The sequence below is a fragment of the Rhinopithecus bieti genome, unplaced genomic scaffold (genome assembly GCF_001698545.2).
Source record: "Rhinopithecus bieti isolate Rb0 unplaced genomic scaffold, ASM169854v2 scaffold_76074, whole genome shotgun sequence".
Taxonomy (NCBI): Eukaryota; Metazoa; Chordata; class Mammalia; order Primates; family Cercopithecidae; genus Rhinopithecus; species Rhinopithecus bieti.
In genome coordinates, this window is record NW_016828659.1 from 47,828 (window position 1) to 62,519 (window position 14,692).

General features: G+C 41.7%; 1 protein-coding gene across 2 annotated transcripts in view; it reads right to left on the reverse strand.

Annotated features, from left to right (window-relative positions):
- Positions 1 to 1,148: 1,148 nt before the first annotated feature.
- The window catches only part of LOC108523796 (loss of heterozygosity 12 chromosomal region 1 protein homolog), a 76,444-nt gene continuing 62,900 nt past the window's right edge, over positions 1,149 to 14,692 (reverse strand). For both annotated transcript variants that reach the window (XM_017864571.1, XM_017864570.1), the window contains exon 3: positions 1,149 to 1,412. In XM_017864571.1, the coding sequence (XP_017720060.1) occupies positions 1,183 to 1,412 (230 nt within the window). In that variant the 3' untranslated portion in view covers positions 1,149 to 1,182. The remainder of the gene's footprint in view (positions 1,413 to 14,692) is intronic.

Below are 14,692 nucleotides of genomic sequence, written 5' to 3' on the forward strand. Positions count from 1 at the left end.
TACTGGGAGGAGAGGAGAACTAAGTATTAAAACAAAAAACCCACATGATGCCAATGAATAGTCATGTTTGGAAATTTAAGCTTGGTAGACCATAATATGGTAAAATAAGTTTATAATATCTGCAAAGCCACATCAATGAAAAGCAATATCAAAGGTCATGTTTAATAGTTTTCCAAATAATAGTATTTAACCCATGAGAGAAGAGTATATGCATGCAACATTTTATGAAAGCTAAGTACTAAAATGTTGGAGACGTTGGCAAATTTAAATCTGTCAATACAACTAATGACTACTTTGTAGTCTCAAGGATGTACTACCTCCATTGCTAAATAAAAATTATTAATCTGCAGTGATTCTTGCCCCATCACTTGTTTCTCCATGTCTATCATCTTCTCTCACCAGAGTTAAAGGGCCATGTTGTTAAACAAATCTGGGAGTGCCATTCACGTAAGTGGTTTCTCCAATAAACAGCTCCTAACATTTCCTTGATATTACAGTACATCGAGGTGTCAGAAATATAAAGCTTTTCTTGACTAAAAACTTTGGAAAATGTATTCACTTATTCCTTTGTGCCCCTAGAACTGTGCTGTGCAGCAGCTGGTCAATGACACATTTAAGTGCTTAAAGGAAGTACCTATTTACTGCGATTGATAATTATACAACATTTGTAGCATGCTCTTCAGTTTACTAAGTACTTTCACATGAATTACATTGCTTCTTTCCTTTAAAAACTTTGCGGGTTAAATAGGCGTAATTGTTTCCATAAAACCATTAAGAATCACTGGAGCTTTTCGTATCAAGACTCCTGCTTTGAAAGAAATTATAATGTACTGGGAAACAAAATATAAATTACACACAGGAAACGATTACAGTCAATTCAAAGATAGAATGGTGGCTAGAGCAAATTAGTATGGCAAGACTTTACACAAACTAATAATAGCTAACACTTACTGAGCAATCTGTCACTCAACCCTTGGGGTAAGTTACTACTATTAGCCCCATTTTTCACATGAGGAAACTGAGACAAAGAGAAAGAAGTTAAATAACTTGGCCAAGCAAATCGGTGGTGATCACAATTCAAACTCTAAATTAGCCCAGCTCTGTGGACCACTATTTTCATCATCACATTTTACTGCTAGGAAAAAGCAATCTCCTCAAAGCAATAGTGACAAATGTCAAGTCTTAAGATGGCATCCAGAGTTGCAGAGAATCATAATAACCAGTCAGCAATGTTATTCTCCCGGAGCACATTACCTCTTTGATACGTTTAACCAAAGCATTCTGGTCAAAAGCAACAGCCTCTGCACACTGATGCAGGTGATCTTGATATCGGAGGCAGAGCTGCAACACCTGCTGAGAGTCCAGTTTCTCCAATTTGGCATTTGTTGGGGAAGTCTGGCCACTCAATAGCCCTTCAAAGGAGAAAAAAATGAAATTAAATTAAAATTACTGCTAGTAACTTGTGAATAAAGTAGTTTAATAAGTTCACTGAAGACAGGGTAAGACTTCAATTTAATCTTCCATCTTTTGCTATATGTTAATGACAATCGTTGCAATTATTATTTATGGAGCATCTGTTATGTGCCAAGCACTTTCACTAACTGCTTCCTGTGCACTATTTTTCATATTCACAACTGCCCTGGAAAGTGAGGTATTATTAGCTCCATTTACACACAGGAGGAAGCCAAGACACAGAGAAGTTAAGTAACTTTCCAAAAGTCGCATAGCTAGTGAGTGGTTTCTCCAAGAACAGAGCCTCCTGACCTTATCACCTCACTTCAAGGTACTAGGAATATAAATCCCTTATTAATTGAAAATGTGGGCCGGGCGCAGCGGCTCACGCCTGTAATCCCAGCACTCTGGGAGGCCAAGATGGGCGGATCACGAGGTCAGGAGATTGAGACCATCCTAACACGGTGAAACCCCGTCTCTACTAAAAATACAAAAATTAGCCGGGCGCGGTGGCGGGCGCCTGTAGTCCCAGCTACACAGGAGGCTGAGGCAGGAGAATGGCGTGAACCCGGGAGGCGGAGCTTGCAGTGAGTGGAGATCCGGCCACTGCACTCCAGCCTGGGCGACAGAGCAAGACTCCGTCTCAAAAAAAAAAAAAAAAAGAAAAGAAAATGTGTGAATATAATTTTTTAAAATAATTAAAATGGTTTTCTGAAAAACTGAGAAAAAGAAATCAAATGTATACAGAAACTGCTAGGAGACGCTAAAATGAAGACACTTAACAAGTAAACAGACTTGTCAGCTAACAGGCCAGAAACTCATTCTTTACATTTTCTTTCAACACCAGTTTAGCCATGTAGCCATTAATCTCCCCTATATTTGCATAGAGGATTATTTTTTCATAGGTATGTAGCAGGGCAATTAATAGCATTTGCAGGAGAAGAAATCAATTGAACAGGCCAAATGATACCCACATTCACAAAGCAAAACCCAGTCTAGAAATTAAGCCTATAGCTTTCTGCCAAAGAAACAATTCTCAATTATCAGAACCCCTACACTCTCAAAAATTACCAAGGACCCCAAAGAGCTTTTATGTGAGTTATATCTTTTGATATTCACCTCTAAAAATTAAAACTGAGAACATCCTTAAATATTCTGTCATTTAAATAAAATGAAACCCCTTTATACATTAACAAAAATAACATTTTAAGGAAAATATTCTTCCAAAACAAAAAAGTGAAATGATGCCACTGGTTTATTTTTTAAAATGTCTTTTTAATGTCTGCCTTAATAGAAAACAGCTGGAATCTCATAGCTGCTTCTGCATTTAATCTGTTGCTATTTCACATCACTGAGCCTCTGGAAAACTCCACTGGACACTTGTGTAAGAGAATGAGCATGATTTGCAAATAACATCTAAGTATTATTACGAAACTAGTTTTGACTTCAGAGATTCCCCAGCAGGGTCCTGGGGATCCCAGGGATCCCCCTACCATATGCCAGGCCACTCTGTCTCACAGCAGAGCCAACGCTACAGCATAAGGAACACAGAATACATATGACAGTAGGTCATGTGCAGGGCACAGCAAAGCTCTTTTTTTTTCTTTTTGAGATAGAGTCTTGCTCTGTTGCCCATCTGGAGTGCAGTGGCGCGATCTCAGTTCACTGCAACCTTGACCTCCTGGACCCAAGCAATCTTCCTACCTCAGCCTCCAGAGTAGCTGAGACCACAGGCATTTGTTACCACACCCAGCTAGTTTTTGTATTTTTAGTAGAGATGGGGTTTTGCTGCCCAGGTTGGTCTCAAACTTCTGGGCTCAAGCGATCCTCCCGCCCCAGTGTGAGCCACCTCACCTGGCCAAGGCTCATCTTGGGAACCCTTCCCCACTGTCCCCAACCACCAACATCCACCCCACACTGTTCTGATATATTAGAGCTGAAGCCTGTATTCTTTCCCTTCAGACAGGCTGTATGAAGGGCTACCCAGCTGGGCTGTCCCTGAGAATCCTGGGAAATGCTGGTCGATGCTCTCAGATCTTCTGAGACAGAGCAGAGTACAGGGCTGGAGCCCAAGGCACTGCTAGGCTCCTCCACATTCCACTGCTCAGCTGCTGCACTGCAAGTCCTAACACAGGACAGCACCAGTTACTTGAACTGAACCTGCTTCCAGGCAGTATGTTTTGGTGAATCCAATATTAGCAGAAATTGGGACTTTTTTATTGAAATTTTTATTGAGATCCTATGTACAGGATCCCATGCCCCCTTTACCCAATTTCCCTCAATGGTAACATCTTGTAAAACTATGGTGCAATATCACAACCAGGATACTGACATAGATATAATCCATAGATATAATCTGATCTTATTCAGATTTCCTACCCATCCCTCCCTTTTTCGGTTTAGAGATGGTATCTCCCTTTGTTGCTGAGGCTGGCCTCAAACTCCTGAGCTCAAGAGATCCTCCCACCTCGGCCTCCCAAGTAGCTGGGACTACCGGAGTACGCCGCTGCACCTGGGCGGATTTCCTTTTTTTTTTTTGAGACACGGTCTTGCTCTGTCTTCCAGTCTGGAGCACAGTGGAATGATCTCCTCAGCTCACTGCAACCTTGTTCAAGCAATTTTCACACCTCAGGCTCCTGAGTAGCTGGGATCACAGGCATGTGCCACCATTCCTGCCTAATTTTTGTATTTTTTAGTAGAGACAGGGTTTCACCATGTTGGCCAGGCTGATCTCAAACTCCTGACCTAAGGTGATCCGCCTGCCTCAGCCTTCCAAAGTGCTGGGATTACAGGCATGAGCTACTGTGCCCGGCCCAGATTTCCTCATTTTATTTGCACTCATTTGTGTCTGTATTTAGTTCTGTACAACTTTTCCCCGTACACAGGTTCATTACTCACCACTATGGTCAGATGCTGAAAAGTTCCATCACCACAAAGATTTCTTGTGCTGCTTTTATAACTAGACCTACCCCACTCTTTCTCTCATCCCCCTTTCCATCTTTAAAACACTGTCAACCATTAATCCGTTCACCATTTCTAACATTTTGTCCTTTCAAAAGTGTTATATAAATGAAATAATACATCATGTAAGCTTTTGGGATATAAAACTTTAGAGATTTGCCTATGTTGTTGATATATCAATGGTTAATTCTTTTTTAATTCTGAGTAGTATTCCATGGTGTATGTGTATCAGAGTTTGTTTCACCATTCACCCACTGGAGGACATCTGGGCTGTTTCCAGTTCAGGGCTATTACAAGCAAGTCTGCTGTGAGCAGTCATGCACAGGTTTTTGTGTAAACAGAAGTTTTCATTTCTCTGGGATAAATGCCCAAGAATGCAACTGCTGGGTCATATGGTAATTTCATGTTTAGTTTTATAAGAAACTGTCAGTTTCCCAGAGTGCCTGTACCAAGAAAATGGGAATTCTATAGACCACTAAAATCTCTTAACAAAACTATCAAGGGCTATCCTATCACTGACGAGAAATACATTTCCAGGAACGCAAACTTGGGGGAAGATACCAAAAGTGTTTTGCTGTCAATCCGAAATTGAAAGAGGAAAAGAGGAAGGAGGCACCATGGAAAAAAGAATGAATGATTGTGTGCCATTAATAGTGGACCAGGATAACACAAAAGCCATAAAGGAAACAGTGATAAATTCAACAATACAAAAAGCAAGACTCCTCATGACAACAAATACAAGTTAAAATTTAAAATGCAAAAAGAATACCCCAAATCTGGGGAAAATTAAAAACCTGCAGATACCCCAGGAAGCCTTTTTCCTCCTATTGTGATAACTCATATGACATAGGGTAAACTTCCTAATATATAAAGAGTGCCTAGAAATTGGCAAATAAGGCTGGGCACGGTGGTTCACACCTGTAATCCCAGCACTTTGGGAGGCTGAGGCAGGCAGATCACCTGAGGTCAGGAGTTCAAGACCAGCCTGGCCAACACGGTGAAACCCCACCTCTACTAAAAATACAAAAAGTAGCTGGGCGTGGTGGCATGCACCTGCAGTCCCAGCTACTTGGGAGGCTGAGGCAGAAGAATCTCTTGAACCCAGAAGGCAAAGGCTGAAGTGAGCCAAGATCGGGACTCCATCAAAGGAAAGGAAAGGAGGGGAAAGGGGAAAGGGGAAAGGGGAAAAGGGAAAAGGGAAAATGGAAGGGAAAGGGAAAAGGGAAAGGGAAAAGGAAAAGGAAAAGGAAAGGAAAAAGAAAGTAAAAGAAAAGAAATTGGCAAATTAAAAATTAGCAAAAGGGCCGGGCGTGGTAGCTCACGCCTGTAATCCCAGCACTTTGGGAGGCCAAAGCACGAGGTCAGGAGATTGAGACCATCCTGGCTAACACGGTGAAACCCCGTCTCTACTAAAAATACAAAAAATTAGCCGGGCGTGGTGGTGGGTGCCTGTAGTCCCAGCTACTCGGGAGGCTGAGGCAGGACAATGGCGCAAACCCAGAAGGCGGAGCTTGCAGTGAGCCGAGATCATACCACTGCACTCCAGCCTGGGCAACACAGCAAGACTCCATCTCAAAAAAAAAAAAATTTTCTCTAAGGTGATTAAAGTGGTATAACAAACGGTGAGCTGGCTGAAGACAGGGACCACATTTCACTTATCTTTTATCTCATGTCTAGTATAGCACCTGGTACATAAAAGGTTCTTAACTAGGGTAAGAGTATGCAGTTCTATTGCTGGAATTCCAAGGAAAGCATAAGTCTAGGAAGATATTAGGAGGAAAAAGGCTTCTCTGTAGGCTGCATATATGCCTAAGAGTGAGTCCTTGTCTCAGTCTGGACTCATGCTCTTCTAACATGCATGAGGAAGCTCTTCCGCGCTTCAGAAGACTATTGGGAGCCTGAATTGCAGAATGAGGCGGAGGAAGGCTACAGGGCCACCCCAAGCTGCCAGGTGGCTCAAGCAGAGGGCCCAGAAGCCAACCTTAGCTCACAAAACAAAACTCTCACTTCTACCTCTTGAGAAAAAGGTGGAGGGTGAGGGAAATGAGCGAAGTAGGAGGGGGATTTTGAGAAGGCTGCCAGGTCTAACAGGCACACTAGGGTGTTCAAATTCAGTTGCCTAGCCAACTTCAAAATCAAAGGAATTACACTTTAAGTCATTCTTATAAATCACAATTGCATCCTCCCTCCAACCATCTAAAAACAAAACCCAGGTGCATGAGTCTATCCTCAGAATGTGCTTCCTTGACTCATAGGAATCTCTATAAACCCACCGCAAATCGTGCCCCAGGTCATAGAAGGAGCAAGACAGGACAGAGAAAATAAGAAGATGGGCCACATTTTCCATTCCTGAAGCAACAAAGTTGTGGCAACCCAGGCAAATTCTAGAGGCATTGGATACAATGTTTTCCCATCACCCTCTTGTGCCAGGAAACCATCTCCCTCCAGTATTGATAGCTACGCCTCTCCTGCATCTTCTGAAAGTAGAGAGAAGGACAGAAAGCTGGGTAAATTTAGAGATGGTAAATTTTGTCATTTTTAGGAGACCACAAACTGCCAGCCCTCTGAAGTCTTTCATTCTTTTTTTTTTTTTTTTTTTTTTTTTGAGACGGAGTCTCGCTCTGTGGCCCAGGCTGGAGTGCAGTGGCCGGATCTCAGCTCACTGCAAGCTCCGCCTCCTGGGTTCACGCCATTCTCCTGCCTCAGCCTCCCGAGTAGCTGGGACTACAGGCGCCCGCCACCTCGCCCGGCTACGTTTTGTATTTTTTAGTAGAGACGGGGTTTCACCGGGTTAGCCAGGATGGTCTCGATCTCCTGACCTCGTGATCCGCCCGTCTCGGCCTCCCAAAGTGCTGGGATTACAGGCTTGAGCCACCGCGCCCGGCCACTGAAGTCTTTCATTCTCAACGCACATTAAGATTTTTAAAATTTTTGGAACGCTTTCAATGAGTTGTACACTTGCCTCTTTGCTCAGTCCCCACCATCTCCCTCCCGTCTAATGCCTGGCAGCTCCACTCACCCATATTACCCGCCTGGCCTCTGCGGGCCTCTGGATTTATACTCCTATTTTAATTATTTCCTACCAACTCCAATAATTACCTGAACCCTTACCATTAATAGAGAATGAACCACATACCACCCTTGAAATTATTTTTCGTATAGTTTTATAAATGTTATTTATACTTAGGATTTTTCTGCTTTACCTTTTATTATGAAAATTTTTAAATGTAGAAAAGTAGGGAAAAAATGTATACCCAAATACGCACCATCTAGATTCAACAACTAATATTTTGTCATATCCACTTCATCTCACTATATAATTTTTTTCTTTTACTGAGCCATTAAAAAAAACCGTAACATCATGACACTTCATTCCTAATATTCCATAAAGAAGAATGTTGATCCACGTACTTATGGTTAGTTTTTCATGTTAAAGAGAAGAAGTGTCTAAATTACATGTTCCTTACAGTTAAGGAACAGGAGCATTGCCTTCAGTTTTCTACTTCTTTAGTTTAACATGGTGATGCACCCAAAGATGTTTATTGAGTTAAAAACCTGATCTAACAGATTCCATATATTAAGGGTTAGGTTTGCAAATGGTAAATACTGGAGATATTTCCTAAGATCCTGTTTAAACCACTTTGTTTATAAAAGAACGAGGAGTAGGCTCCAGGGAGTGAGTGAAGACCAAGACTGAATATTCCACAGATCCAGCAAACTACCATCTGTACCCACCTCTTTGTGTAAAGTGTTGAGTGGAAAAATCATCAGGGTTAGCAGTGTGGGAAATATTTTGCTAAGTGATCTTTTTCATTCTGAAATGTCAGGTGGGAGGAAACCCCCAGTTTTTCTATAGCACAGTGCAGAGCCACATAATACCAAACCGAATTCCTTAAGTCTGAGAGGCTTAGATACTTCTAGGACTAGAAATCCGTATTACAAATAGTGGGGCACATAACAAGCTCCATTTCCTGCTACAGAATCCAGGAAGTAGAAATTAAATATAACTTTGACAAAAGTTACTGTGAAGGTACAATTAAACATCAGATTCGGAAAAAAGAAATTCCCCTGTATGGACTGAATGTTTGTGTTCCCCCAAATTTCCTGTGTTGAAATCCTAATCCCCAGTGTAATGGTATTAGGAGGTGGGGACCTCAAAGGGTGAGTATATCATGAATGTGGAGGCTTCATGAATGGGACTAGTGTCACTAGAAGAAGAGACATGAGAGCCTCCCCTCACTCTTTCTGTTCCCGGCCATGTGAGGACACAGCAAGAAGATGGCCATCTACAAACCAGGGAGCAGGTCCTCGGCAGAGGCAAATCTGCCGGCACCTTGACCTTGGATTTCTCAGCCACCAGAATTATCAGAGATAAATGCTTGTTGTTTAAGCCACCCAGTATATGGTATTCTGTTATAGCAGCCCAAACTGACTATGATACCCCCAAAACTAGTAAGAAATTTATTTTCAAGTCTACTGGTCATAGCATATTTCAAAGATAAAAGCACTTAAGCTATGTGTATCCTTTACTTAAACTCTAGTTTTCAAAGGCACTCCCTTCTCTTCTTAAAGAAAGGGAAAGTCTAAAAACATCTTCCCAACTTAGAATTTTGTGATGTGCGTTAGTGATTGATTCCTTCAGGATACTTAGAAAAAGGGTGCTTTCTAAGGCTGATTCCTTTCGAACTTTTGTCCCCACTCTGTCACCTCAGAGGAGTACTAACATCGAAGGGGCAATGGCAAACATCGTTGCTTTGGTTAAACCATGTGGCAGAAGAAACTGCAAGTGCAGAACAAGCCCCATGTAAGACACTCACCCACCACAACGTTTGGTGAGGACACAAACATTTCTCCCAGGACCTCCAAAGCCCACCAGAGGGCAAGAAAGAGGAACTTTTTAATGGAGGCAGCATGGAAAAAGCTGAATTCAGCTCCTCTATTTATTAGCTGCGTGCATCTGGACAATTTATCTTACAGCTTTGAGCCTCAATTTTCTCATATGTAAAAGCAAGATAATAATCACGTCTCTTCTAGGGTTTGCCTAGCACACAATAGGATTTTGATAAAACTCTGTTCCCTTTATTCTTGCATTTCTTAAGTCTCAGAGATGTAAAGGGTTCAAGGGAATTTGTGGTAAGCAATGAAAAGCACTTCATCCTTCTATGTTAGGCACCCATTTGGCCATGGCCAGTGGCCCTAATTTATGGTACCAAAGAAGAACAGAGGATGTCACACCCAAAAGTAGACACAGCATTTCCAAAGGTCATCAGCATCCACAAACAACACACCTCAGTGTCTTTGTGGAATCCTGTTCACTGCTATAAAATTAGCATTTCACAATGTCTACGTTTTCCTCTCAAATAATTAAGTAAAATGGAGTAGGCTGTAGTTACCAACTACTTCATAGGCAGAGGTGAGAGGATTGCTTAAGCCTAGAAGTTCAAAGCCAGCCTGGGCAATACAGCAAGATTCTGTCTCTTATTAAGTAAATTTTCAACTGCTCATCCACCCTAACAATTTTACAGGCTTGCTCGCTGTTTGAACTTACCTGACTAGGGAAGAGAGACAGCATGGTATAAAGAAAAAGTTTGGAGTCAGGTAGACCTGGAATTGGAATCCAAGGATTGCCATTTACTACCTGTGTGATGTTGAGGGAGTCTAAATTTAACTTCCCTTAATTCAAATCCTTCATCTATAAGTGTGACATGTATTAAAGGAGTATTACAGGAATTATATAAAGTTATGCCTACCACAGCACCTAGCACAGAGGAGGCACACAATTCGTATTAATTTCCTCACTGTTCCAAAGTCCCCAATCACCAACTGTAGTAGTCAATTAAGCAGGCTTTCAAAACCTGGCTGTATGACTGGCCTATCCTACCTCTGTAAGCATTTACCAGGCACACACTACTATGTACTAGCATGGTAGGAAATAGCAAAGAAATGATCTCACTCCTCAAGCAGATTACCAGAAGAAGCAGGAGTTATTTATAAGGAAGGCAAACAAGAAAAGGAGCTAAAATTAAAAAGATAAAACAACAAACCACCCAATTGGGCAAAGGACTTAAATAGACATGTCTCCAAAGAAGATATACAGATTGCCAACAAGCACATGAAGGATGCTCGAAATCACTAATCATGAGGGAAATATAAAACACAACGAGATACCACTTAATCATTAGGATGGCTATTATCCAAACAACAGAAAATAACAAGTGTTGGCAAGGATGTTCTCCATATCCTTGGAACCCTTGTGCACTGCTGGTAAGAACGTAAAATGGTGCACCTGCTGGGGAAAACAGTATGGGTGTTCCTAAAAAAAGGAACTATAGAGGGAATTTGGGGAAGACTGGTAGGAAGCACCAGGAATTTGTCTTCCCAACTAAATAATTGCACTGGTGCACTCCGTCTGATGTAACTATTTTGTAGCTCTAGAGTCTATTGAAGGCTTGCAACATCCAGAGGAAGGCCTGGATGATAAATTATAATTACTTTCAGTCAATTTCAGCTGTCATCATAATAGCACCTACCCATCCCAAAGCTCCCAGCCCCACTGCAGGCAGCTATGCACTTATTCCTGGAGTGGCTTCCACACAGTTTGTGGGAGACAGTGGGGGAGAAAAGGACCCTGTCCTCTAAATATGGATCTATGCTCGTCGGATCAATGACGGCTGCTTCTGATGACAAAGGTGCAGACAGACAGACAGCAGTCACCGTCGTTACACCTCCACCACACTGCTGCAAGGTCCTCCCACTCATGCTGAAGTGACTTCCAGAGGATTAAAAGGGGCAGCATCTTTTTTCCCCTCCTTCACTTTTTTCTTTTTCCCTCTCTGGAAGCCGGACATTAAAGACCAGGATATTCAAAAGCAACCATATATATAGGGGAAATTAGAAAGTTGCTATGCATGCCCAGGGAAAAGCACAGGCTCAGAAAAGATCTGAGGAGACCTAACATGTATACCTCAGGCTGATTCTTGGCACAGACACATCCTGTAACAATCAAAAACCAAAAATAAACCCAAAAAACAGCAAACCCAGGGAATAGGGAGAATCTGTTTCCAGAGTTACCATATTATAGGATTTAAATGTCCAATTAAAAAAAAAATCAAAAGTCATACAAAGAAACAGAAAAGTATGGCTCATTCAAAGAAAAAATACAAACCAACAGATATTGTCCCTGAAAAAAGATAATGGCAAATCTACTAGACAAAGACTTTAAAACAACTGTCTTAAAGATGCTCAAAGAGCTAAAGAAGACATAGAGAAAGCCAAGAAAACAATGTATAAACAAAGGGAAAATATCAGTAAAGAGACAGAAAATCTAAAAAGAAATGAAAAATACGTTCTGGAGCTGAAATAACTGATAGAAAAAACTCACAGCAGGGATTCAAAGGCAGATTTGAGCAGGCAGAAGGAAGAATGAGTGAATAATGAAGGACAGTGAATATTATCTAGTCTGAGGAACAGAAATAAAAAAGATTAAGGAAAAGTGAACTGATCTAAGGGATTGATGAGACACCATCAAGTGGATAACCATATGCGTTGTGGGAGTCCCAAAAGGAAAACAGAAAGAGAAGGAGAAAGAGAAAACATCTGAAGAAACAGTGGCAAAACACATCCCAAATCTGATGAAAGAGATGAATATAAATATCCAAGAAGCTCAACAAACTCAAAATAGGATTCAGAGACCCACACCAGGACACATTATAACCAACCTTTAGAAAGAGCCAGGCGCAGTGGCTCACGCCTGTAATCCAAGCACTTTGGGAGGCCAAGGTGGGCAGATCACTTGATGTCAAGAGTTTGAGACCAGCCTGGACAACATGGCGAAACCCCATCTCTACAAAAAAATATAAAAATTAGCCAGGCATGGTGGCAGATGCTTGTAGTCCCAGCTACTTGGGAGGCTAAGGCAGGAGGATCATTTGAGTCTGGGATGCAGAGGTTGCAGTGAGCTGAGATTGCATTACTGCACTCTAGCCTGGGTGACAGAATGAGACTCTGTCTCAAAAAACAAACAAAAAGACAAAGAGAAATTTGAAAGCATCAAAAGAAAACCAACTTTTGGTTTTGATCATATAAAAGGGAACCTTAATAAGATTATCAACAGATTTCTCATCAGAAACCTAGGGGGCCATAAGGTGGTAAACTGCTAAAAGAAAAAAAAAAAAAAAAAACCTGTCAAGCAAGAATTTTATATCCAGTAAAACTATCCTTTAAAAGTGAGGGAGAAAGTAAGACAGTATCAGTCAGGGAAAAAAAAAAAAAAAAAAAAAAAAAAGCAGAGGGAGTTTCTTAACACTAGACCTGCTCTGCAAGAAATGCTAAAGGGAGTCCGCAGGTTGAAATGAAAGCACACTATACAGTCCAATGAAGAAATAAAGATCTCAATAAAGGTAAATATATGGCAAATTATAAAAGCCCATGTATTGCTCACGCCTGTAATCCCAGCACTTTGGGAGACCAAGGCGGGCGGATCACGAGGTCAAGAGATTGAGACCATCCTGGCTAACACGGTGAAACCCCGCCTCTACTAAAAATACAAAAAAATTAGCCGGGCGTGGTGGCAGATGCCTGTAGTCCCAGCTACTAGGCAGGCTGAGGCATGAGAATGGCATGAACCCCGGGAGGCGGAGTTTGCCATGAGCCGAGATCGTGCCACTGCACTCCAGCCTGGGTGACAGAGCAAGACTCCGTCTCAAAAAAGCCCATGTATTTACATGGGTAAAGCTACAAACTCTACTTTTGGCTTTCTACATTGTTTAAGAGACTGATACATTTAAAAAAATTAGTCTAAAAGCTAATGTTATTGTAACTTTAGTTCATAACTCCGTATTTTGTTTTTTTTTTTAACATAATTTGAGAGATTACTACATTAAAAAAGTATTAGTTTATATTTTGGACACACCCTGTATAAAGATACTATCTTGTGACATTAATGACTGAAAGGGATGGAAACCAAGCTGGAAAGGAGCAGAGTTTTTCTATGCTATGAAAGTTAAGCTGTCACTGCTCTGCCTATGGAGGCCATTCCTTATTCTTTTACTTTTTTTTTTTTCCTTTTGAGATGAAGACTCACTCTGTCACCCAGGCTGGAGTGCAGTGGCACAATCTCGGCTCACTGCAACCTCCGCCTCCTGCATTCAAACAATTCTCCTGCCTCAGCCTTCCAAGTAGCTGAGACTACAGACATGTGCCACCACGCCTGGCTAATTTTTGTATTTTCAGTAGAGATGGGGTTTCACCATGTTGGTCAGGCTGGTCTTGAACGCCTGACCTCGGGTGATCTGCCTGCCTAGGCCTTCCAAAGTGCTGGCATTACATGCGTGAGCCACTGCGCCCGGCCTCCTTCACTTTCTTCATAAACTTGTTCTCACTTAAAAAAAAAAAAAAGAAAAGAAAGCTAAGCTGGTATAAATTCAAATTATTGTGTTACAACTTTAGGATCTTACCTATAATCCTCATGATAAGTACAAAGAAAACAGCTGTATAAGCACTAAATGCCCACAACAGAGAGCAGGAAAGATCCAAAATCGACACCCCAACATCACAATTAAAAGAAGCAAGAGCAAACAAATTCAAAAGCTAGCAGAAGGCAGCCGGGCCCGGTGGCTCACGCCTGTAATCCCAGCACTTTGGGAGGCCGAGGTGGGAGGGTCACAAGGTCAGGAGACCGAGACCATCCTGGCTAACATGGTGAACTCCCGTCCCTACTAAAAAAAAAAAATACAAACAATTAGCTGGGCATGGTGGCGGGCACCTGTAGTCCAAGCTACTAGGGAGGCTGAGGCAGGAGAATGGAGTGAACCCAGGAGGCGGAGCTTGCAGTGAGCCGAGATAGCACCTCTGCACTCCAGCCTGGGCGACAGAGCGAGACTCTGTCTCAAAAAAAAAAAAAGCTAGCAGAAGGCAAGAAATACCTAATATCAGGGCAGAACTGAAACAGACAGAGACACAAAAACTCTTCAAAAAATCAACGAATACAGGAGCTGGTTTTTTGGAAAGATCAACAAAATTGATAGACCGTTAGCAAGACAAAGAAGAAAAGAGAGAAGAATCAAATAGATGCAATAAAAAATGATAAAGGGGATATCATCACCAATCCCACAGAAACACAAACTACCATCAGAGAATACTATAAACATCTCTACACAAATAAACTAGAAAATCTAGAAGAAATGGATAAATTCCTGGACACATATACCCTCCCAAGACTAAACCAGGAAGAAGCTGAATCTCTGAATAGACCAATAACAGGCTCTGAAATTGAGGCAAT